Raw genomic sequence first — 26,625 nt, forward strand, 5'->3', positions numbered from 1 at the left:
CTTTCTTCTCACAAGTAGCACACCAACCATTACATGTCCTGTCTGTTAAAGTGCAAAACTAGAATATATGTAAATATGAATTTCTCTATGGTTGTATAAATGTACAGTATTCACAATTGTTATATGTAGGCATGTCTGTAAAGAACTCAACTGCACCTTACATATTATTTATATTTTTGTATTTTTACCCTTTAGTCTTTATATATGTATACACTGTTATATATGTATACAATGTTATGGAGAGCTCCTGTAACCCCAAACATTCCTTGTGTGAGCATGGTGGTGAATAAAGCTGATTCTGATTCTGATTATTGCTGCCTCCAGTGGTAACCTGGTTTAATCATAGCTATGCCAGTACAAACCAAATTCTGAAACATGTATAGTATATACCTATACTGTGAATTGCACTTAAGTAAAAATCTTATCTTGCACATAAGTAAAAATATACTGTTTTAATTTGAATAGGCCACCACTGTTGTTTTAGATTGTCCTGACTTATGCTGATCCGAAGTCTTCAGCCACACAGCATTATAGTAACTCATGACAGGAGTAACCATTTTGTTATTTATATCTTCACATTTAAACTGTGGAGTAAAAAAGTGTGCCTTATATTTTTTCATTAAAGAGATATAGTGAAGAAATAGTGAAACATTTACCATCTATGGTAAAATGGTCTTCACTGGGAGTGTCAACCTTCCACTCTCTTTTCAAACAGCATTTTCTATTCAGTTTACACAAAGGACAGGATCAGATTACATTCCACTGAGAAAGCCTTTTAAATAACCCTTCTTCTCTCTAAGTTTTCATTCTCCCTCTATCAATTTGCCATCACAAATCATGTTCAGTAAATCCAGTAAGAGTGTGTTTCCAGTAAGAATGTTATACACATTTTTTGGGATTTATTCTCTCTTATGGATACAGTCCCATGCTCAAATCAAGATTACAGGTAATATTTGGTTATCTCTTTTTCATCATTGCGCACATAAACACATGAGATAGTATAATAGATTTGCACAACTTACCACCATCCACATGTATAGGTTTGGTTATTAGGTGCTATTAGGATAGTAATTTGTTTTCAATTCTAATAAATATGAACTCTTTGCAAATTGGTAATTAAAAAAAATTATAACAATGTTTCTTATTCAGTATAATAACATATGATTTACTCTAAATTCATCCATGGATTGGATGCAATTAAATTACCACTAAACATTAAATTAGCTACATACTGTACAACTCAATATTTATACAAAAAAAGTATGTGGCATTTGAATCTCTATACAATAAAAGGTTGCTTACCTTCTTCTGGGAATTAACTCTGTATACTAGACATGATACTGTACACAGGGAAGACATTTCAAATTGGATAATCTAACAACATTGTAGTTAGATATTTGGTCAGCTATGCATATTGCTGGGGAAGTAAAATTAACATTATACATATGTGTAAGTAGTAAATAGTTTCAATGCTAAAATAATTAAATTTTTTACACATTTGTGTATAGGGGATTATGTTATGAAGAACAACAATAACAAGCCTTTTTTAATGCTACACACTTTTAAAATGCACTGTTCTGCACTTTTTTCTTGTGGCAAACAAAACAAAGCATGCCAGTGAGTTCATTTAATTCACAAATGTTTTAAACTTACGGTTAATAGATATAGCAAATCTAACTCACGTTCACGTATAATGGTATGTTTTTTGAGTCGGGACTGACCTTAGGGCTGGTGTGTTGTACAGTACATTATGCTACGCTTTGCTAGGTTAGGTATGATATGTTATGTTATGCTATGCTATGCTAGGTTACTTTATGCTATGATAAGTGCACTGACTGGAATATAAGGTATACATTTATTTGTCCCACAATGGGGGAAATTTCTCTGTTACAGTAGCAAAGAGAAAGAAATATTGCACACAGTCATTCATTCATTCATTCATTTTCTACCGCTTATCCGAAATTCTCGGGTCACGGGGAGCCTGTGCCTATCTCAGGCATCATCGGGCATCAAGGCAGGATACACCCTGGATGGAGTTGCACACAGTCACGTTTATTCAATTCAATTCATCCATCCATCCATCCATCCATTTCCTACCGCTTATCCGGGGCCGGGTCGTGGGGGCAGCAGTCTAAGCAGGGACACCCAGACTTCCCTCTCCCCAGACACTTCTTCCAGCTCTTCCGGGGGAATACCGAGGCGTTCCCAGGCCAGCCGAGAGACATAGTCCCTCCAGCATGTCCTAGGTCTTCCCCGGGGCCTTCTCCCGGTTGGACATGCCCGGTACACCTCCCCATGGAGGCGTCCAGGAGGCATCCGAAACAGATGCCCGAGCCACCTCAGCTGACCCCTCTCAATGTGGAGGAGCAGCGGCTCTACTCTGAGCTCCTCCCGAGTGACTGAGCTTCTCACCCTATCTCTAAGGGTCCGCCCAGCCACCCTGCGGAGGAAACTCATTTCGGCCGCCTGTATCCGGGATCTTGTCCTTTCGGTCATGACCCAAAGTTCATGACCATAGGTCAGGGTAGGAACGTAGATCGACTGGTAAATAGAGAGCTTCGCCTTGCGGCTCAGCTCTTTCTTCACCACAACAGATCGGTATATCAACCGCATCACTGCAGAAGATACACCGATCCACCTGTCGATCTCCCGCTTCATCCTTCCCTCACTCGTGAACAGGACCCCAAGATACTTAAACTCCTCCACTTGAGGCAGGAGCTCTCCACCAACCTCAAGGGGGCAAGCCACCTTTTCCGGCTGAGAACCATGGCCTCGGACTTCAAGGTGCTGATTCTCATCCCCGCCGCTTCACACTCGGCTGCAAACCGCCCCAGTGCATGCTGAAGGTCCTGATTTGAAGAAGCCAACAGGACAACATCATCTGCAAAAAGCAGAGATGAAATCCTGTGGTCCCCAAACCGGACTCCCTCCGGCCCCCGACTGCGCCTAGAAATCCTGTCCATATAAATAATGAACAGGACCGGTGACAAAGGGCAGCCCTGCCGGAGTCCAACATGCACCGGGAACAGGTCTGACTTACTGCCGGCAATGCGAACCAAACTCCTGCTCCGGTCATATAGGGACCGGACAGCCCTTAGCAGAGGGCCTCGAACCCCATACTCCAAGAGCACCCCCCACAGGTCACCACGAGGGACACAGTCAAATGCCTTCTCCAGATCCACAAAACACATGTGGACTGGTTGGGCAAACTCCCATGAAGCCTCCAGCAACCTGGTGAGGGTATAGAGATGGTCCAGTGTTCCACGACCAGGACGAAACCCGCATTGTTCCTCCTGAGTCCAAGGTTCGACTATCGGCCGAATTCTCCTCTCCAGTACCCTGGCATAGACTTTTCCGGGGAGGCTGAGGAGTGTGATCCCCCTGTAGTTGGAACACACCCTCCGGTCCCCCTTCTTAAACAGAGTGACCACCACCCCAGTCTGCCAGTCCAGAGGCACTGTCCACAACCGCCACACGATGTTGCAGAGGCATGTCAACCAAGACAGCCCCACAACATCCAGAGACTTAAGGTACTCAGGGTGGATCTCATCCACCCCCAGTGCCTTGCCACTGAGGAGCTTCTCAACTACCTCAGTGACCTCAGCTTGGGGGATCGACGAGTCCACAACCAAGCCCTCCGCCTCTGCTTCCTCAATGGAAGACATGTTGGTGGGGTTGAGGAGATCCTCGAAGTACTCCTTCCACCGTCCGAGGATGTCACCAGTCGAAGTCAGCGGATTCCCACTCCCACTGTAAAAAGTGTGAGCAGGGCACTGCTTCCCCCTCCTGAGGCGCCGGACGGTTTGCCAGAATTTCTTCGAGGCCAACTGATAGTCCTTCTCCATGGCCTCACCGAACTCCTCCCAGACCCGAGTTTTTGCCTCTGCAACCAGCCGGGCTGAAGCTCGCTTGGCCCTCCGGTAACTATCAGCTGCCTCCGGAGTCCTCCGAGCCAACCAGGCTCGATAGGACTCCTTCTTCAGCTTGACGGCATCCCTTACTTCCGGGGTCCACCACCGGGTTCGGGGATTGCAGCCACGACAGGCACCAGAGACCTTACGGCCACAGCTCCATGCGGCTGCATTGACAATGGAGGTGGAGAACATGGTCCACTCGGACTCAATGTCTCCAACCTCCCTCGGGATCTGGTTGAAGCTCTGCCGGAGGTGAGAATTGAAGATCTCTCTGACAGGAGACTCTGCCAAACATTCCCAGCGGACCCTCACAGTACGTTTGGGTCTGCCAAGTCTGTCCAACTTCCTCCCCTGCCATCGGACCCAACTCACCACCAGGTGGTGATCAGTTGACAGCTCCGCCCCTCTCTTTACCTGAGTGTCCAAGACATATCAGGTCAGATGAAACAACCACAAAGTCGATCATGGACCGTTCATTATGGACAAACTGTGACTAGCACAGAAGTCCAATAACAGAACACCACTCGGGTTCAGTTCGGGGGGGGCATTCCAATCACACCCCTCCAGGTGTCACTGTCGCTGCCCACATGAGCATTGAAGTCCCCCAGTAGAACGACAGAGTCCCCGGTCGGGGCACTTTCTAGCACCCCTCCCAGAGATGCCAAGAAGGTCAGGGACTCTACACTACCATTTGGCCCTTAAGCACAAATAACAGTGAGAGACCTCTCCCCGACCAGAAGGCGCAGGGAAACGACCCTCTCGTTCACCGGGGTGAACTCCAACACATGGCTGCTGAGCTGGGGGGCTATGAGCAAGCCCACACCAGCCCGCCGCCTCTCACCGCGGGCAACTCCAGAGTAGTAGAGAGTCCAGCCTCTCTCGAGGAGTTGGGTTCCAGAGCCCAAGCTGTGCATGGAGGCGAGCCCAACTATCTCTAGTCGGTATCTCTCAACCTCCCGCACCAGCTCAGGCTCCTTCCCCCCAGCGAGGTGACATTCCATGTCCCTAGAGTCAGACAGAGGTGACAGGCCAGAGGTGACAGGCCAGACAAAGAGCGGTTCAAAAACCCTTATGAAGAAAATTAAAACAAGGTCCGTGACGTCGCCCGGTATGGCGCAACCGGGGCCCCACCCTGGAGCCAGGCCGGGGGTTGGGGCTCGCATGCGAGCGCCTGGTGGCCGGGTCTTACCCCACGGGGCCCGGCCGGGCTCAGCCCGAAGGAGCGACGTGGGGCCGATCTCCTGTGGGCCCACCACCTGCAGTAGAAACCGTAAGGGGCTGGTGCAACGTGGATTGGGTGGCAGTCAAAGACGGGAGCTTCGGCGACCCAATCTCCGGACACGGAATCTGACTCAATTCAATTCAATTTAAGTTTATTTGTATAGCGCTTTTTACAATGGGTTTTGTCTAAAAGCAGCTTTTCAGAACATAAACATAGAATAGAAGGTAAACATAAGGAGAAATATAGACAATTAATATAGTAAAAAATTAAAGATATATATAGTTCACAGTATGTATGTATGTATGTATGTATGTATGTATATGTATTTATCCCCAATGAGCAAGTCTGAGGTGACTCAGGCAGCAGTGGCAAGAAAAAACTCCCTTAAATTGGAAAGGAAGAAACCTTGAGAGGAACCAGACTCAAAGGGGAACCCATCCTCATATGGGTGATACTAGAGGGTGTGATTACAAATATACAGTCAAACAAATGTTGAATTGGTGTAAAGATCACTTGGAGTTCATATCTCCTCTTGGTATCATAGAGTCCAACTGGAGCTGGGAGATCTGTAGATGTCTCAGGATTCTCATAGAGTCAGCCTCATCTCAGTGGAGGTCCAAAATCTTCATCACACGGAAGATGATCGGAGATGGTACAATGTCTGGATGCCTCGGGATGGTTGTGAAAGAGAAAAGCAGTGTAGAGGGATTAATATATCTGCTGTTCATAAAAATGTGCAAGTCTAATGTAATGGTGCATAATTTTATGGGATGTATTATGTGTGTGGACGCCTGACTAAAGAGATGAGTTTTTAATCTGCTTTTGAATTGGGAAAGTGTGTCTGAGCCCCAAACACTATCATGAAGACTATTCCAAAGTTTGGGATCTAAATAAGAAAACGCTCTACCACCTTTAGTAGACTTAGATATTCTGGGAACCAGAATATCTAACCAGAAGTCCTGAGTTTTGTGATCTCAGAGAGTGTGGAAGGATTGTAACGTGTTAGAAGACTAGTTAGATACATGGGAGATAAACCATTAAGAGCCTTGTACGTAAGTAGCAGCATTTTGTAATCAATTCTAAACTTAACAGGTAGCCAGTGTCGAGAAGATAAAATTGCTGTTATATGATCATATTTTCTTGTCCTAGTGAGAAATCTGGCAGCTGCATTTTGGACTAATTGAAGGCTATTTATTAAAGATGTAGGACAGCCATCTAGTAACTCATTACAATAGTCCAGTATAGTGGTCATGAATGCATGAACTAGCTTCTCAGCATCAGATACAGACAGGATGTTTCTCAATTTGGCAATTTTTCTAAGGTTGAAGAAGGCTGTTTTTGTGGTATGGGCAATATGATTTTCAAAAGACAGGTTGCTGTCTAATATAACACCCAGGTCTTTCACTGTCGAGCTACTAGTTACAGAACATCCCTCTAAATGGAAGTTAAATTGTGAGAGTTTCTGTGTACTGGTTTTTGGACCTATATTGTAAGTAGTATTTCTGTCTTATCAGAGTTTAACAACAGAAAGTTGCAGCTCATCTGTTTATCAAACGTTTATCAAAAAAAAAAAAAAAAAAAAGCTTTTGCACATGTTGTTAAAATACTTGTTATTGTTATTGCAGTTAAACAGTAATCCAGTGTTTAATTATGGTGGCCAGATCACCGGAGCAGCTTTGATTGTAAATTATGCTATGCTACGCTATGTTATGTTACGTTACGCTATGTTATGCTATGTTATGCTAGGTTACGCTATGTTATGCTAGGTTATGTTATGCCTTGCGTTGTCATGCGATGTGGAGTTATGCTACGTTATGCTATGTTATGCTATGCCATGTTATGCTATGCTATGCATGTCACAATGGGTTATGCTATATGCTTTGCTATGCTTTGCTATGCTATGCTAGGTTACGTTATGCTAGGTTATGCTATGCCTTGCTATGCTAGGTTATGCTATGCCTTGCTATGCTAGGTTATGCTATGCTACATCATGTCATGTTATGTTAGGTTATGCTATGCCTTGCTATGCTATGTTATGTTACGTTAGGTTTTGCTAAGTTATGTTATGCTAGGTTATGCTATGTCATGCTAGGTTATGCTATGTCATGCTACAGTATGTCATGCTAGGTTATGTTATGACTTGCTATGTTGTGTGATGCGATGTTATGCCACGTTATGCTCTACCATGCTAGGTTATGTTATGCCTGGCTATTTTATGCAATGCAATGTTATGCTACGTTATGCTATATTATGCTATGCCATGTTATGCTATGCTATGCATGTCACGATGGGTCATGCTATGCCATGCTTTGCTTTACTATGCTGTGCTAGGTTATGCTATGCCTTGCTATGCTAGGATATGCTATGCTACATCATGTCATGTTATGTTAGATTATGCTATGCCATGTTATGTTACGCTATGTTATGTTACGCTATGTTATGCTATGTCATGCTAGGTTATGTTATGCTATGTTATGTTATGCCTTGCTATGTTGTGCGATGCTATGCCATACTAGGTTATCTTATGCTAGGTTATGTTATGCCTGGCTATGTTATGCAATGCAATGTTATGCTACATTATGCTATGCCATGCTATGCATGTCACGATGGGTCATGCTATGCTATGCTTTGCTATGCTAGGTTATGCTATGCCTTGCTATGCTAGGTTATGCTATGCTACGTCATGTCATGTTTTGTTAGGTTATGCTATGCCATGCTATTCTATGTTATGTTATGTTATGTTATGTTACATTATGCATTGTATGCTATGTCATGCTAGGTTATGCTATATCATGCTAGGTTACGTTATGTTATGCTAGGTTATGTTATGCCTTGCGATGTTATGCGATGTGATGTTATGCTACGTTATGCTATGCCATGTTATGCTATGCTATGCATGTCACAATGGGTCATGCTTTGCTATGCTATGCTATGGTAAGTTATGCTATGCTATGCTATGAAACGTTTAATCCTCCAAGCTGATGGAATCGCTGTTGGTTGCAGCCTACCTGAAAATGTTCTGGTTAGTGCACTCAAAACAGTTCTGAAAAGCAGAGGTGGCTTCTTCAGGCCAAGTTTTCATGTACTTCAGAACCACTTTAGAGCCTCTGAGTGTTGTATATGCTGGAATTAGCCTAACAGCAGAGTGCAGTGCAGAGCCCCACTCCCAACTTTGCTCACCTCTGCACTGCACTCTGCATTGTCTAGCTAACTAAAAGAGTTTTGGCTTGACTCTTAGTTTGCCATGCTTGAAATCGTGGAATTGAGACTTTTTGGAATCAAAACCCAGCTTAATCTATGGGAACCAGAAAGCAGATCTGACCTGACATGCAATATTTGTGTGTGTAAACAAAGCAGGGTGGCTCCAAAGGGGAAATACAGACACAGATGTGTTGATAGCTAAAACAAACGTTTTAGTACAATCAACAAACAAAATTGACATACAGGAAACACTAGGAATAAACTAGACAGTTAAATACAAAACAAGATAACATAAATCAGGAATATAAAACAAAGCACCAAACACAATCACGAGAGACATCCAAACTGCAACAAGGACTCAACGAAAAACAAACGCAATAGGCAAAGTAGTTAATGAAATTTTTTGGAACAATTGTACGGAAGTGGGAAGGGAAAAACACTCATAAGGACCAAAACACACAAAGGTCCTTTTTTGAACACCTGGTCACTTTGTGTGTTTTCTCTGATCCGATAGCTATCTGATTTGTTAAAACTGTTCCATTTACATTAGTCAAGTCAAGTCAAGAAGCTTTTATAGTCATTTCAACCATTTATAGCTGTTGCAGTACATGAGACAACTGAGACAACGAAAATGAGCGAAATGAGACAATGTTTCTCCAGGATCATGGTGCTACATAAAAACAAAGACAGGGCTAAGGACTTGTAATTAGTCTTAGCCACATAAAGTGCAACTGTGCAACGTGGTGCAAACAGTGCAGGACAAGACAAACAAGACAGACAAGACAGTGCAGGAAAACAGACGGTGTAGACAAAAAATACAATACACAAAAGACAATAAACAGTAACAGAAACAGTGCCGACCGACCAGTGTAAACACTGTATGTGAATACTGAATGTTCAAACAATATTTCGTGCAGCAACATTAGAATGAACACAGTTTCTTAGCAGCAGGTCCTTGGGATAATATATAGAATTGTGCAAAAAACAGCAAATGACTAAAATATTGTACAATATGTGCAAAACAGCAGTAAAGTGTGGAAAACAGCATGTAAACAGTTTGATGGATTGTAAGCAGCATGTAAACAATTTGATGTGTCAGTGTGTGTGTTTTGTGAGGGTCTTTGCAGTCCATACAGATGAGGTGTGTGTTTGTTGTGCTCAGTACAGTTCAGTTCAGTTATTGAGAAGTCTGATGGCTTGTGGGAAGAAACTATTACACAGTCTGGTCGTGAGGGCCCGAATGCTTCGGTACCTTTTTCCAGAAGGCAGGAGGGTGAAGAGTGTGAATGAGGGGTGTGTGGGGTCATCCACAATGCTGTTGGCTTTGCGAATGCAGTGTGTAGTGTAAGTGTCCATGATAGAGGGAAGAGAGACTCCAATGATCTTTTCCGCTGTCCTCACTATCCGCTGCAGGGTTTTGTGATCCGAGATCGTACAGTTCCCAAACCAGATAGTGATGCAGCTGCTCAGGATGCTCCAGTGAGGGTGGTAGCTGGGTCTTGATGTGCCTCATGACGAGCTTCTCGAAGCACTTCATTACTATGGGTGTGAGTGCAACGGGACGATAGCCATTGAGGCAGGACACTGTAGACTTCTTTGGGTCAGGAACAATGGTGGTAGTTTTGAGGCACGTAGGAACAATAGCTCTGCTCAGGGAAATGTTGAAGATGTCAGTAAAGACATCTTCAACATTCTCCTCACGTCGGCCGTGGATAGACAGAGTATCTGGTTGTCGGGGGGAGGGATGGACTTCGTTGCCGCTACTTTGTTCTGCACCTCAAACTGAGTGTAGAAGTCGTTCAGCGCATCTGGGAGGGAGGCGTCGCTATCACAAGCAGATGAAGTTGTCTTGTAGTTTGTGATCGCCGGTATACCCTGCCACATGCGCCGGTTGTCCCTGCTGTCTTGGAAGTGGCTGTGGATTGTCTGGGCGTGTGCACGCTTTGCCTCTTTGATGGCTCTGGACAGTTTGGCCCTTACTGTTCTTTGGTCCTTGCTCTAGTCCTCAGCAGCGCACGCACGTTAGCAGTCATCCACGGCTTCTGGTTGAAGCGTGTAGTGATGGTCTTGGAGACGGTCACATCATCAATGCACTTGCCAATGTAACTGGTCACTGTTGATGTATACTCCTCCAAGTTGACGGAGTCGCCGTTGGTTGCAGCCTCTCTGAAGATATTCCAGTCAGTGCACTCAAAGCAGTCCTGAAGAGCAGAGCTGGCTCCTGCTGGCCAGGTTTTCACCAGCTTCAGAACCGGTTTTGAGCATCTGACGAGTGGTCTGTATCCTGGAATTAGCATAACAGAGATGTGGTCTGAGTAGCCGAGGTGGGGGTGGGGCTCCGCACGGTACGCACCGGGAATGTTTGTGTAAACAAGATCCAGCGTGTTTTCAACTCTCGTACCAAAGTCCACATGTTGATGGAATTTAGGGAGCACTGACTTGAGATTTGCATGGTTGAAATCTCCGGCTATGATAAGGGTGAAAATTCTGCAGATCACTAATAGCTACGTATAGCTCACTTAGCGCCTCTTTAGCATTAGCGCTAGGAGGAATGTAAACTCCGACAATGAAAACATGCTACTGCCAAGCCACCATCAGGGGTCCTTCATTAGGCCACATAAATGCATCTTGGCGAATCTGATTTCAATCCAATCTTTCTACTCCTGCCCAAAATGCAAATATATTTTACCTAATTTCTGGGGTAATTGAAATGGAACACGCTTTGATGTATTTGGTTTTAACAATGCAATCAAAAAGAAGACGAAAAAACTACAAGCGTTATGCTACAAAAAACAGCATTTACTGTTTGCTGCAAAACACTCTAAGAGGTAATTTTCTTGAGCATTAGGCTTTAGAGAAATTTTATTGAGGTTCAGGTCTTGGGATTTTCACACTCAATTCTCTAAACAGAAATCCTCGCCATTTGGATAACTGGTTCGACTCGGTACCTCTTCCGCTTACCTAGTCTGAGCTTGCCTTCGTTAACAAATAATAATACATTACATACAAGACCATATTCTGAATTTTAATTAACATCTTGACCCTGAAATTCTGTTGAAAATTATTTAACTGATGTTAATGTGACTATAATTTTTTAATTAGGCATTTTGTAAAGATTACACAAAAGCAGTTATAATAATCATTAAATACAGATTTGTTGTTAAAAAAATTATTTTAATTTTGTCAAGTATTTACTTATTCCTAAAGCCATTTACCTTAAGATTTTAATAAATGTTAATAAATTGCCCTGTACCACATTGTTTGTTATACTTAAATATTTTATGTCCTTCTTGTCTTTGATTTCAGAAGTTCATGTCATCTGCATCTACTCTGAAGACTGCATCTTGCCCTGTCCCTTCCCTCCATCTTCTGAAGAGGTTTTTTTTCAATGGTTCAAACAGGGAACACTGATATACAGTTTCCTGGAGGATGAAGATGAATCAGTTTACAGCAGCATTTCAGTGTTTACTGATGAAGTGTCACATGGAAATGCCTCCCTGCTTTTGCATGTCAGCAATATAAATAGCCGAGGGCGCTATAAATGTGTGGTTAATACCACCAAATCTGTTCAGGAGTCTTACATCATTGTCAAGGTTGAAGGTTAGTCTTACTGTTATAAAATTAGACCTTTTTAGACCTGCTTAATATTTTGTAGATTCCCGTTGTGCTGTCAAAACTGCTGACCCATCGAGGCATGGACTCCACAAGATGTCTGAAAGTGCTCTGCAGTAATTGGCACCAAGCAGCATCTTGTAAGTTGTGAGGTGGGGCCTCAATAGGATTGGACTTGTTTATCCAACACCTTAGCTCTGGGAAATTTGCAGGCTAAATCAACATTAAATTAACTTTTCTCCCTCCCTGTTACCTAAAAGTTATTTGATAGGTGGTATATGCCAAGGTACTGTAACTTCCACATAAAAGCCAGGATTAAAGCATTTCTGGCAGAGCATTGCCCAAAACATCACAGTGCCTTTAATGGCTTGTCTTTTTATTGTGCTTCCTGGGGCCATCGTTTCCCAAGGTAAGCGAAGCTCATGTACTGTACACTACCTGATTGTCTACAGGATGTAAAAGAAAACTTGATTCATCAAACCAAGCCATCTTCTTCCATTGCTCCATGGTCCATTTCTGATGCTTATGTGCATGTTGTAAGCACATTCATTGGTGGACAGGGGTCAGCATGAACATTCTGACCAATCTTTTGTAGGATTTCCCTTTGTACCCCTCTTACATCAGTAAACCTTTTCACTGATTGTCCTTTCTATGATCCTGTGGCAACAAAGCCACCAACTTCGAAGAGGAAAGCATTTTTTGCACAACTCCCATTTTTTGCACACTCTCCTCACCATTAAGAAAAAGCACAACTTTAGGCACCAGGGACAGCACAACTCACCCTCCAGCAGAAGAGAAGCTCTGTCTTTTGGCCACCAACTGACCCTTAGTTATTTTCTCCCCCTTCTCCTTACCTCAATCTTCAATCTGTTCACCTCCAATTTAAGAGGAAAAAAATAAACTTGTGTTCATACTGGTTTCAGCCATATCACTGTCTTGTGTGTTTTTGCTTGCCACACAGCGTTACGATTACTTTTGGTAGGTACTAACCACTGCATTCCGAAAACAACCCCAAAACCTGCCATATTGGAGATGCTCTGATTGCTGAAATCTATGCTTGCACGTTTTTCCTGCTTCCCACTTATCAATTTTGAGAAGTGCATGTTCTCTTGCTGCCTAATATATATAACAACTTGACAGGTGGCATTGTAATGAGATGAAATCAATGACATTCTCTTCACCTGTCAGTGGTTTCAATGTTATGTTTGATCAATGTGTAATAAAAACAGCTCTCTAATTGAAACATATCTCTTGTTCAGTGATGCAAACCCCCTTTCATAGATACATTTGTGCTGATGTTACATTTGCATAGATACATTTGTGCTGAATGTAATTATTGACTTTATACTTCTTGCAGCTCCAATCCATGAGATTGCCATTGAGGTCAGTCTCACTGAGCATTTGCAGTGCTCTTCACATGGTGTGTACCCTGCTCCACTGCTAAAGTGGTCTACAGATCCAAGTATTGCTTCGAACTCCTTTCAAGCTGTCACTCGAATAAGGGCAATAAATAACCTGTATAGTATAGAGAGTACTGTAAAGAAAATGTACACAAACTCAAATCTTACCTACATCTGCAGCATCACATCAAAATACAGCTTACAATCATGGAGAGCCTCACTGCTTCAGACAGGTATGCAGTAATTACACAGCATACAGCCACAAATATTATAGACACAAATATTACTCTCTTTATTTTCATATGGTGTATACTCCAATTTCCATTTTTTTATTTAAACACAGATTAATTTCCAAGTTTGTATGGAAATACAGTGGCAAGAAAAAGTATGTGAACTTTTGTGAAGTACAGTATATAATCTTCACCAACTTCACAAGTATAGACAAACATAGCCAACAACACACAAGCAATTATGATTTTTATGTCTTGATATATCCCATTAAACCTTCACAGTGCTGTTAAAACCAAGTGAATATTTGGATCCCATTTGCTGCAACCACTTCAAACAAGAATTTCCTGTAGCTGGGGATTAAGTTCTGGGTTCTGACTGTGACACTACAAAGGAGGATTTACTTCTATGTTTATGATCATTGTCCTGCTGCATAACTCAAGTTCTACTGAACTTCAGCTGCCACAAATGGTATTTTTCCATTGATGTCAACTGAACCAGCATAGCAGACCCAGTTTCATTAATTGAATGACAGGTTTAAACTCACATGCTTTCTCCAACATACATCATGAATATATGAATAATATATTCAATATGAATAAGAAGGGGGGGGGCACGGTGGCTTAGTGGTTAGCATGTTTGCCTCACACCTCCAGGGTCGGGGTTCGATTCCCACCTCCGCCTTGTGTGTGCGGAGTTTGCATGTTCTCCCCGTGCCTCGGGGGTTTCCTCCGGGTACTCTGGTTTCCTCCCTGATCCAAAGACATGCATGGTAGGTTGATTGGCATCTCTGGAAAATTGTCCGTAGAGAGTGACTGAGAGTGTGTGTGCCTTGCGATGGGTTGGCACTCCGTCCAGGGTGTATGCTGCCTTGATGCCCGATGACGCCTGAGATAGGCACAGGCTCCCCGTGACCCGAGGTAGTTTGGATAAGCAGTAGAAAATGAGTGAGTGAGAATATGAATAAGAAGAATTTGTGTGTATGTTAAAGCAGATCTAACGAGCTTTAAAGACATTAAAACAATTCCAAAGGGTTCACATTATTTTTCTTGCAATTGAAAATCTCATGAGTCTTTGAACTAATGATGGTATTAGATATTAGGTTATTAACATTTTCCTGTGAATATATCATTTTGCTAAAGTCAATACAAAAAATAAATAATCTATTCCTTTTTTTTTTAACATATTTAACATTTATTATGGACAAAATAACAATTGTGAGGGCCTCATCAACATCTAAGAGGTCACCATTGATGGTTATCTAAAATTGTACATTTCATTAGTAACAGCTCATTGTTTATCACTCTGCTGTTGACTGTGGAAATAGGCATAGTTATTGTCATGATGGAAGCACCTGTCTTGTTCTCCCATCGCCAACAGAGGGAACCATCCCCGGAGTATTAACACTTCCGGACAACATTTCCCATAAGCCACCTGCCGGGACTGATTGCACCGCCACCTGCAGCCAATTACCCAGTGCCTATTTAAGGCAAACTTGAACTTGACTCCAGTGCGAAGTCTTGATTTGCTACGGCTGTCATTCTGAGCGTTGTCTGGTTATTCCTGTTTCTGGTTTTTGATCTGTTTCTGTATTTTGCCTCACGACTGATTTCTGCCTGCCCTGACCTTTTGTCTGTTGTTCTGACTACGTTTTTGCCTTACCTACACTGTCGTGTTTACCGGTACTGAACTCTGCCTGTTGTTTCCGAGATTATATATTAAAGCTGCAAATGGATCCTCAGTCTTACGACTCATCATTACAGAAGACTTCGCCACCAAGCGATCCAGCAGCTATCACTCTGCTCAATACGGAGCTGTCCGCCCAAGCCCAACAACTCGCTGGTCATCACCAACAGCTCACGCGCCTCACCACACTCACGGGAGAACTCGTGACAGCACTGCACCACCTGCGAGGAGCCCCCGCCACACCGGTGTTCTCGTCTCCAACTCCGCCCACCGCCAGCGAAGTCAGAAATCCCCGGCTCGCCTTCCCTGATAAGTTCAACGGCGATCCGGGGAAGTGTAGGGGGTTCCTCATGCAGTGCTTTTGTCCTCAATGTCTTTTTGTGATGCAACAACTCTCTCTCTATCCCACCGAAACAAGTCGGATTGCATTCGTATGCACACTTCTCAGTGGGAGAGCACTCGAATGGGCGACGGCAGTATGGAGGGAGGATGGAACTGCGTTCCCGTCTTCCTGGCCCAATTTTGCAGTGTATTCCACTGGAGGAGAGAGCACAGAGGAGCAGTTACTGACCCATTCCCAGGAGGGTCGCCTTGCAGCAGAGTACGCTCTAACGTTTCGCACCCTCACCGCCCAGGCAGGTTGGGAGGAAAGATCCCTCAAACTCACGGCTTGGAGGAGAGCGAACCCATGCAACTTGGCTACACTCATCTCACCCCCGAGGAGATGACTACGGCGCCCTGAATGAAATCACTGTGAAATTCCGTTATCCTCTCCCTCTCGTACCGTCGGCACTAGAACAGCTACGTAATGCCAAATACTTCACCAAACTGGATCTATGCAACGCCTACAATCTCATCTGCATTAGGGAGGGAGATGAGTGGAAAACCACGTTCTCCACACAAACCAGTCACTACGAATATTTGGTCATGCCGTTCTGCATTTCTAACAGTCCAGCCGTGTTCCAGTCATTCATCAATGACATATTTCGTGACCTGCTAGACCGCTGCGTGATCGTCTACATCGACGACATCCTGATCCACTCTGAGACACTAGAGGCACCCATTTACCGTCCTCACCGATCACAGGAACCTCGGGTATCTCCGCTCCGCCAAGCGAATGAATACTCGCCAGACACACTGGGCCATGTTCTTTATGCGCTTTCACTTATACTAAATACTAAAGCCGAGGCACTGTCTCGCTTGTACCGCAAGCCCAACCACACCGTGCCTGCTGAGCCCATCATCTCTGATTCTCGCTCCCATCCAATGGGACATTATGACGGAAATTTCTCAGGCCAATACACACTCACCGCCCCCCGCAAATTGTCCTCCCTCAAAAACCTACGTACCCGAAGACCTACACATGGCTCTCCTGAAACTACTTCACGCCACACCCAGTTGTGGCCACCCCAGCATCTTGGGGACCGTGCACCTCGCGCAAAACAAATTCCGGTAGCCATCGCTATCTGAAGACGCATGAAACTTCGTTAAGAACTGCACCATATGTAATACTTCGAAAGACTCTCAACAAGTCCCTGCCGGACTGTTACAGCCTTTACCTGTCCCACAACGACCTTGGTCCCATATAGCCGTCAACTTTTTCATGGACCTACCCAAGTCTGACAACTACACTGTAATTCTCAACATCATTGACCGCTTTTTGAAAGCATGCTGCCTAATTTCTCTGCCAAAACTCCCCACGGCATTTGAAACCGCCGAAGCTCTTTGCAACTTTGTGTTCCGTTTGTACGGGTTACATGAAGACATTGTCTCCGACCGAGGTCCCCAATTCACGTCACGAGTCTGGTCGGCCTTCTTTAAGTAGCTGAACATTAAAATCAGTCTCACCTCGGGGTATCATCCACAAGCCAACGGGCAAACCGAACGCATGAACCAGGAACTCACTCGATTCAGAAGACAGAAACTCCAGGCTGACAGACACCGCAGACCGCATCCGGATTATCGGCTCGGTCAGTCGGTCTGGCTCTCCACCAGAGGCATTCGGCTCCGCCTCCCGTATAAAACGGCCGATGGCGAGGAGGCGTACCAGGTCCGCAGCCTACTGGATTCCAGACGCCGGGTGGACATCTTGAATATCTGGCTGACTGGTAGGGGTACGGTCCGGAGGAACGCTCTTGGGTAGAGTCGGGGGACATCCTCGACCCATCACTCACCACCGAATTCCATTGCAATCACCCAATCGCCAACCGAGGGAACCATCCCCGGAGTATTAACACTTCCGGACAACATTTCCCATAAGCCACCTGCCGGGACTGATTGCACCGCCACCTGCAGCCAATTACCCAGTGCCTATTTAAGGCAAACTTGAACTTGACTCCAGTGCGAAGTCTTGATTTGCTACGGCTGTCATTCTGAGCGTTGTCTGGTTATTCCTGTTTCTGGTTTTTGATCTGTTTCTGTATTTTGCCTCACGACTGATTTCTGCCTGCCCTGACCTTTTGCCTGTTGTTCTGACTACGTTTTTGCCTTACCTACACTGTCGTGTTTACCGGTACTGAACTCTGCCTGTTGTTTCCGAGATTGTCTATTAAAGCTGCAAATGGATCCTCAGTCTTACGACTCATCATTACACTTATTTTCCTACCTAGTTTCTGATTGTTGGTTTACCTTTTAGAAAAAAAATATACTACATATTGAAATCTGTTGTCAACTGAGGATATTTGTTTGTTAAAAGTCAGAAAGACTCACATTCCCTCACATACAGGTGAGTATTAAATTTAGAATGTCGTGTCAGTAATTCAACTCAAATAGTGAAACTCGTGTATTACATAAATTCAGTACACACAGACTGAAGTAGTTTAAGTCTTTGGTCCTTTTAATTATGATGATTTTGGCTCACATTTAACAAAAACTCCAATAAAATTAGAATACTTCATAAGACCGATTAAAAAAACATTTTTAGTGAATTGTTGGCTTTCTGGAAAGTATATTCATTTACTGTATATGTACTCAATACTTGGTAGGGGATCCTTTTGCTTCAGTCTGTGGCACTGCTGAGGTGGTATGGAACCCAGGTTTCTTTGACAGTGGCCTTCAGGCCATCTGCCTTTTTTGGTCTCTTGTTTCTCATTTTCCTTTTGACAATACCCTATAGATTCTCTATGGGGTTCAGATCTGGTGAGTTTGCTGGCCAGTCAAGCACACCAACACCATGGTCATTTAACTAACTTTTGGTGCTTTTGGCAGTGTGGAAAAGTGCCAATTCCTGCTGGAAAATTAATTCAGCATCTTTAAAAAGCTAGTAGGCAGAATGAAGCATGAAGTGCTTTAAAATTTCTTGGAAAAATCATCACAATTAAGAGTACCAAAGACTTGCTTTACTGAATTTATATAATATAATGATAAATGATTTACTGAAATAAATTAACTTTTCCATGACATTCTAATTTATTGTGATGAACCTGTATATTGGTTGAAATTAAGTTATATTTTAAATCAGATTTTATTTTAAGACCTACTTTATACTTTATATATCATAACGATTGGTTATGCATTTGTCTATTTAAAGACCAAAAAGCACCCATAGCTCATAATTATGATTATTTGTTACATAACCTTTGTATGTTTTTCTTACATTGTTACATTCTGATATAGACTTTAAAGTGGTACAATATGGCTTTAATTTCTAATCTATTCTCTTTTGTTTATCTACAGAAATGTCTGTAAATTATGGGGAAAAGCTGGTTATTCCATGCATGGCTCCAAATAATCTTAAAAACCTCACTCTTACATGGACTTTTATAAGTCAGAACAAGCGGACAGACATCTTGACCTATTTCAGTCAAACTCAAAGAATCAAAAATCACTGGGATGACCGGGCAGAATTGGACCTGAACAAGGTTCTGATGGGAGATGGATCACTGTACTTAAACAACTTAGGCTCTAAGCATTCTGGGACATACACCTGTACATTTACAGGTTCCCAGGTCAAACACATAGTCCAAACCTTAGTCAATACCAGTGCCTCCACAGCAGTTTCACAGACAGGTGAATAGGAATGAATGTTTATAATGAATAAATATGAATTAATTAATGTGTCCCATATATGGATATAATTAATATAATTAATATTAACTATCGATTAATAATATTGATTAATACACTGAATATAATTTATAAGTTTATCATTATCAACTTTCATGTTGACTTGACAAAACCTCTCTGAAATTACACTACTGTTCAAAAGTCACATCTATTTTTATATCGAAATGTATGCATTTTAATGTTTCAATGCTCAATACTCTAAAATTAAAGCATAGAACAAATAAAAAATTGGATATAAAGAAAATCAAATAATCGATATATTTAACAAAATGTAATCTAAATTTTTGACTCATCAAAGTGGCCAACTTTTGCAGATATAATAGCCAAACACATTTGTGGCATTCTTTCTATAATGGAAATCAAATATTGTTTAGAAAGCTCTTCCCAAACCTATCGCAGCAGTTTCCACAAATGTGTTGCATTTGTAGGTCTCTTTGCTTTTACCCTTGATGGGGTTTAAGTCTGGAGAAGCCTACCATCTTGTTCTTTTCGTCAAACATCACAGCCTGGAGCTATGTTTGGGTTATAATCTTGCTGGAGGATGAATCAGTGACCAACTAAGTTGGCATGCCATCACAAAATGCTGTGGTAGTGTGTTTGGTTCAGGTTGCCACTCAATCTGTGCAAGTTGCCAACGATGATCCAGGAAAAGATCCCCAGACATGCTTCCTCCTCCATATTTGACAGTTGATGTCACACAGATGGACCATTATTTTGCCTACTTGACACCATAAATGCCCTGTGGGATGGGCCAAAAAGTTTAACTTTTGATACTTTGGTCCATTTTGCTTCATGATGTCACCCACCTTTGTTTGACATGTTTGCTTCACTTTCCTGATACCAGCATAATTTTTTATGTGTGCTTTAACCTGCATTTGTGGATGGCACAGTGAACTGTGTTCATAGATAATGTTTTCTGGAGGTGTTACTGAGCCTATTCAGTGATTTCCATGAAAGGATTATGTCTGTTTTTAACGTAGTACTAAAAAAATCAATCCATTATTGATTTTTGCCCTCATCCATTGCACACAGAGATTTTGATGATATTACAGTTTGTAATGTAGATGATGAGATATTTAAAGCCTTTACTATTTTATGTTGAGGAACATTGTTCTGAGATTGTTCCACACTTTCTAAATGTCATTTACACAATGGCTGTCTCAGTCTCCATCATGTTTTGTCTCCATATCCTCAGTTGTGTCTGCACATAGGCTGTTGGATTCTCTGTTTCTCCAAACTTCTCTTCTTTCTTGTAATTAAGGTATACTGTCCTTCCACAGTTGCTTGCCAGGATAGATTCCCCAATTCAAGAAGGGTTTTTACTTCCAAAGTGGAAAAACTGCTTGATATGTCACAGGATATGTTGAATGTCTAAAAACAGAGTAAAGTAGAGTGATTATAGAGTAGTCTATAGCTCTTTGGATATGTTGGACGTCTGAAAACTGAAAAAGTAGAGACATTATAAACTAGTCTATAGCTCTCCAAGATGGTAATCAAATTATAGCAGCAGGCATAAGTTTTGAGGGCCTGCACAGTGCATATCCAGTGCAGCCTTTCCTTGAGGTGGTGGACAGAAGTTCTGAATGATGACTTGCTGCTGTGGACACCTTTGGGGACATGTGTGCCCTGCGGTGCAATATAGCCTTAACTATCCCTGGAGTGAACTCCAGAACTCCAAGCTATAAGAGAGCCAACAGGTCTCCTACCCTATTTAAAGATGTCAAGGCTAACACCATTGGCTCAAAGGGGGCTTCTATCAGACTTTCCAGGACCATTTCCAGGTCTAAGGAAGTGAGTCATGGTCTTCACGAAGGTACCAGCTACCTACAATCTTGTATGGACCGAGGGTTCACAATAAGGGGGCACGTGGCTTGCATTGATGGCCACAGCATAAACAATCAAGGTGTTTGGCCCTCAGAGAGGCTCAAGCAGGAACTCCAGCATTGTACCGGCAGAGCATTAAACTGGGTCCTGGTGGGGCTTAGTGAACCAGAGGCAGAATAGACTCCACATCAGGGTGTAGAGCTTCCTAGTGGAGGGAGCCCTAGCATTCAGGATAGATTTGACAACCTCTGCTCAGAGGCCGTAATCTATGAAGTGGTCATGAGAGAGGCCCTTTGAACACCTGAGGTAGGATGCTTTTTCTGACCGCAATTTCCCAAGGAATGCTATCCAGAAAGGAATTTAGGTCCAAAAATCAGACATTACGAAGTGAAATTAATCCTGGCACACTCTGGGTAGGACTACCGAGAGCAGAGTGATTGGTAAAAAGGCATACAGGTTAAGCCATGGCCATGCCTGCACCATGGCATTCAGCCCTAGAGGGGCTGTAGGAGTGAAGGAGTACCAGAGGGTACAATGAGTTGAATCCAAAGATGCGAAGAGATCGACTTCCTCCTGGTCAAAGATCCATATGCACTCCACCAACTAAGGGTGGAGCTGACATTCCCCGGGCCTCAGCCCCTGCCTTACCAGGATATCTGCTCCCCTGTTGATACAACCAAAATGTTAATTGCTCACAGCAATAAAAATCTGGTCTTTGTCCTAAGCAGGATCTACTACACCAACCTGCACAGAGGGTGCAAATGCAATTCACTATGATGATTGATGCAAGAAACACAGATTCATTCATGAACCGAACGCTGCTATTAGGCTTAAATAGCATTAAAAGTCTTAATAATTAATAACAGTGCACTGGCTTTGCCAATAGAATAGGTTCAAACAGCATAAAATAATGTTAAACTTGTCAAGCCAACATATTTAATATAATTAATAATTAACCAGTACTAAAGTATGTTTTATTTAACTATTAGCTTTTCAGCATGTTCTATGTGTTAAATATCATCAAAAGTTTTTCTTTATACCGTAGGTAATAGTGGGTCCATATTTTGGATGGTGGCTATCACAGTAGCCATTACAGTAGCGGCACTGATTCTCCTTTGTGTGATTTTCTGCATATACAGAAAATACAAAGGTAAAAGAGAAGTTCTATCAATCATGTTGTCATATATCAAATATTTGCTACATTTGCTAGATTTGTATTGATTTTGAACTTTTGCCCACTGACAAAGAATTGATCAGTCTATAATTTTATATAATACTCCTAATCTCAGCTCATTAACTGTATAAAAGACACCTGTCCGAAGAAGCAATCATTCAATCAGATTCCAAACTCTATACTCTCGGTCAAGCCCAAATAGCTGTCCAAAGATTTCAGGGACAAGATTGTAGACCTGAACAAGACTGGAATGGGCTACAAGGCCATCGCCAACAGCTTAACAAGAAGTTGACAAAAGTTGGTGCGATTGTTTGCAAATGGATGAAACACAAAATAATTGAAGTTTCAGTTATCCTGAGAACAGTGAGAAAACAGCCCAGAACCACTGGGACCATAGTCACCAAGAAAACAATGACTGAATGACTGAAATCATGCAGCACCTGTAAGGTCCCCTTGAATGATTTAGAAGAGAACTGGGTGAAAGTTTATTGGTCAGATGAGACCAAAATCAAGACATTTGCCATCAACTTGGTGTGTGGAGGAGGAGGAATGCTGCCTATGAACCCAAGAACATTATCCCCACCGTAAAACACGAAGGTGGAAACATTATGCTTTGTGGGTGTTTTTCTGCTAAAGGGACAGCACAACTTCACAGCATCAAGAAAACATCCTTTTCTCAGCCATGGCATTAAAAATGGGTTGTGAATGGGTACAGTATATCAGCATTACCCAAAACATACGGACAAGGCAACAAATGAGTGGGTCAAAAAGAAGAACATTAAGGTCCTTAATTAAGGTCCTAGGGCCTCATTTATAAAGCGTGCGTACGCACAAAACGGGGCTGGAAACGTACGTACACCAGTTCCCACGCAAAGGTTGTGATCTATAAAAAACAAACTTGACGGGAGAATGTGTGCACCTACAGTATAAGCAAACTTTGAGCCGTGCGTACGCACATTCTGGATACAAAGGAAATTGGCGACACAGATGGTTATGTCGTGAACTAAAGTTAGATTGTAGAAAATAAATGTGAGAAGAACGATTATGACTTTTAATTAATGACATTAATGACATTTAATTTTCACTCCATTTCATACGTTATATCCACATTATCATGAAGATTAAATCCAACAGTGTTATTTGTGTCGATTGTTTTAGGCTATATACATCTAGTAAAATCCAAACATAATTCAAAAGTATTCAAAATAATAATAAGCGCCGCCTTACGGTGGCACGGTGGCTTAGTCGTTAGCACGTTCGCCTCTCACCTCCAGAGTCGGGGTTCGATTCCCGCCTCCGCCTTGTGTGTGCGGAGTTTGCATGTTCTCCCTGTGCCTCGGGGGTTTCCTCCGGGTACTTCGGTTTCCTCCCCCAGTCCAAAGACATGCATGGTAGGTTGATTGGCATCTCTGGAAAATTGTCCCTAGTGTATGAGAGTGTGTGTGTGCCCTGCGATGGGTTGGCACTCATTCCAGGGTGTATTCTGCCTTGATGCCCGATGATGGCTGAGATAGGCACAGGCTCCCCGTGACCCGATAAGTTCGGATAAGCGGTAGAAAATGAGTGAGTGAGAGTGAGTGCTGCCTTACAGTCACATTGTCCACAACGGGAGCGCAGGAGGAGATGGCACAACTACATGTGATACAGAATAGCATGAAATACCCTTTTATTAGAGAACTGCAGAACACAGTGTAAAAACGAAATATTTTCCTTAAGGTAAACTTTTAGTAGGGATCATATGCACAGTTACTGTATATAAATGAGACCCCTAGCCTGACATTAATTTCCTGACCTTAGTCCCATAGAAAATATGTAGAGGGAGCTGAAGGTTTGAATGTCAGCCTTGAAACCTTAATGACTTGGAGAAGATCTGCAAAGAGAAGAGGGACAAAAATGAGATGTGTGCAAACCAGGTGGCCAACTACAAGAAACATCTGACCTCTGTGAATGCCAACAAGGGATTTGCCACCTAAGTCATGTCATGTGAAAGGGTCAAATATAAACTTTAAATAAATAATTAAAATGCAAATCTATTCATAACTTATTTGAAATGAGTTTTTCAGGATTTGTTTGTTGTTATTCTGTCCTCCTACCATTAAAATGACTGACTTACAGTATCATCTCTTTGCCGGTGGGCAAACATACAAAATCAGCAGGGGATCAAATAATTTTTTCTCTATAATTTTTTATATATGTATATACAGTATATGCGTGCGTATATATGTCAATGATGTTCTCATCTGTTCATGTGTAGGTAAGTCTAAAGATTCTTGGCAAGACCACAACCAACAGGACACAGAGATGCAGACTATGCATGAGGGTATCAAAACACTTGCCACTTTACAAATTATGTTAAATTAAATTTAAATGAAGCTAAACTTTGAGTATTTGTATTTTTAACTGTACTATGCTGTATAATATGGAAGTCCAAAGAGGCTATGCATTAAATTTTGATGTGATCACAAATTTTCTCATGATCTCTGCATAAGAACATGTTCTAGAGGCAACAAAAGCGCAGTAACGAGGCGTCAGTGTCCGACAAGCTGTGATGTCTGTATCTTTATCGTCCAAGACAATAAAACGACCCTGCTGTTTATGAAAGCATGGTTAAACTAGCCGCAAAATGAGTACAAAACAATTCAGAGTATAAATACAATTCACAAAAAAGATGAAATCATTTTCCTGTAGAATTAAGATATTCCTCTTCAAAGTCTGTAATATAATTTATCCAGAAAGTGAATTCTTCCTTAATTCCTCATCAAAGTCACCATATCTGGTAATATAATTATGCAATGAAGCATTTTTTAATCCATTATAAAATGAAAAATTCACATTGTTGATCAAACTGACTCACATCACACCAGGATGGCCTACCCTATGCTTAAAATATAGATTAATAAAATATTTTATTATATTTTTATACAAAATAAAATTTGTATAATTATAATGGACTACACCTCCCAGCACCCATCATGAAGACTGATTGCCTCGCCACCTGATTCCTATCAGTCAGCTCCTATAAATACAAACTTGACCTTGACTCCTGTGCGAAGTCTCAATTTGCGTTAGCTATCATTCTGAGCATTTCCTGTTTGTCGTAGTTCCGGTTTTGACCTAGTTTCTGTGTTTCTTGATTCTCTGACTGTTTGCTTCCTGCCCTGACCTTCTGCCTGACTTTTCGTGTCTGATTTCTGCCTGCCCTACGATTTCGTGTTTGCCGTGTTTGACCCTGCCTGTCTGTTTACGAGTTCTATTAAAAACGCTGCAAATGGATCACCAGCCTCATGACTCCTCATTACAGTAACTTTGAATAAAAATATTTTAAAATTCCACAGTAAAATTGATTGTTTATTGTGGGAATAGAGGAGGGGATTCTTAAGTCAACTTTTATGTCAACAAGAAAGAAAAAATACAATAATGCATGGCCTCTTATGACTTCCATAGTAAAACATTTTTCATAATTAATATTAAAGAATACTGAGGAGTAATACTATTGACTACTAAATTTTTTCTGCTTTATTTCTTTTCTATTTTATAGGAAATTCAGTGGATGAGTTACAAGCAGAAAGCAAACCACTTGCAAATCACAAGAAAGGAGGGTCTTCTGCAGGAAAGTCCCTACAGTAATAAATGCAGTGACATCAGGCATTCTATATGTGCACTGTAGTATAGGGTGAAAATCAAAGTAAATAATATTTCAAAGACACACGAACATAGTCTCTGGGGTATTTTGGTAGCCTGCTTCCATATTTATACAGTGATCCAAAGGCACATACTATATGTAGATGTGATTTATTTTGTAACATTATTGCTCTTTCAAAAGCAAGTGTGAGTTTGTCACAAAATGTGTCTCTGATGATTCTCAGTCATCAATGTGTGGTGTGGTAGATTTGTCATAAATTATCAAATAAAAATGTGTGTGTGTGTATATATATATATATATATATATATATATATATATATATATATATATATATATATATATATATATATATATAAGACAGATTAAAGGCCCAATTTAGTGGCCATCAGTGGCCATCAGTGGCCACAGAGCTTGATTACTGGTTCACTGGGACAGCAGGTAGATTGCATTGTCTGAGAGGGAGAGTAAAAAAAACATGTACTCAGGAGGTTAATAGGATAATAGTACTGTAGGATGGTAGGATAATATTCAGTATAAATATAGATAATTATCAGTATAAAAAAAGTTAGTGAAAAACAGCCTTGTGTTATTTTAGCTCAATTTTATGTTAATAATTCCTATTATCACTATATGTTTTGCTTGCAAAACATCATTCA

The 26,625-nt window shown here is 41.9% G+C and overlaps 1 protein-coding gene across 1 annotated transcript; it reads left to right on the top strand.

The window, feature by feature from the left end:
* Nucleotides 1-824: 824 nt before the first annotated feature.
* On the top strand, nucleotides 825-26,244 carry LOC113638296. The gene is made up of 8 exons (XM_047805109.1): nucleotides 825-946; nucleotides 11,644-11,937; nucleotides 13,307-13,582; nucleotides 18,939-19,274; nucleotides 20,971-21,141; nucleotides 22,198-22,302; nucleotides 24,581-24,646; nucleotides 25,865-26,244. Exons 1-8 carry the CDS (start codon nucleotides 838-840, stop codon nucleotides 25,951-25,953), a joined length of 1,446 nt encoding a protein of 481 aa, XP_047661065.1. The 5' UTR covers nucleotides 825-837; the 3' UTR covers nucleotides 25,954-26,244.
* The last annotated feature ends 381 nt before the right edge of the window (nucleotides 26,245-26,625 follow it).

Source organism: Tachysurus fulvidraco, chromosome 20 (assembly GCF_022655615.1).
Source record: "Tachysurus fulvidraco isolate hzauxx_2018 chromosome 20, HZAU_PFXX_2.0, whole genome shotgun sequence".
Taxonomy (NCBI): Eukaryota; Metazoa; Chordata; class Actinopteri; order Siluriformes; family Bagridae; genus Tachysurus; species Tachysurus fulvidraco.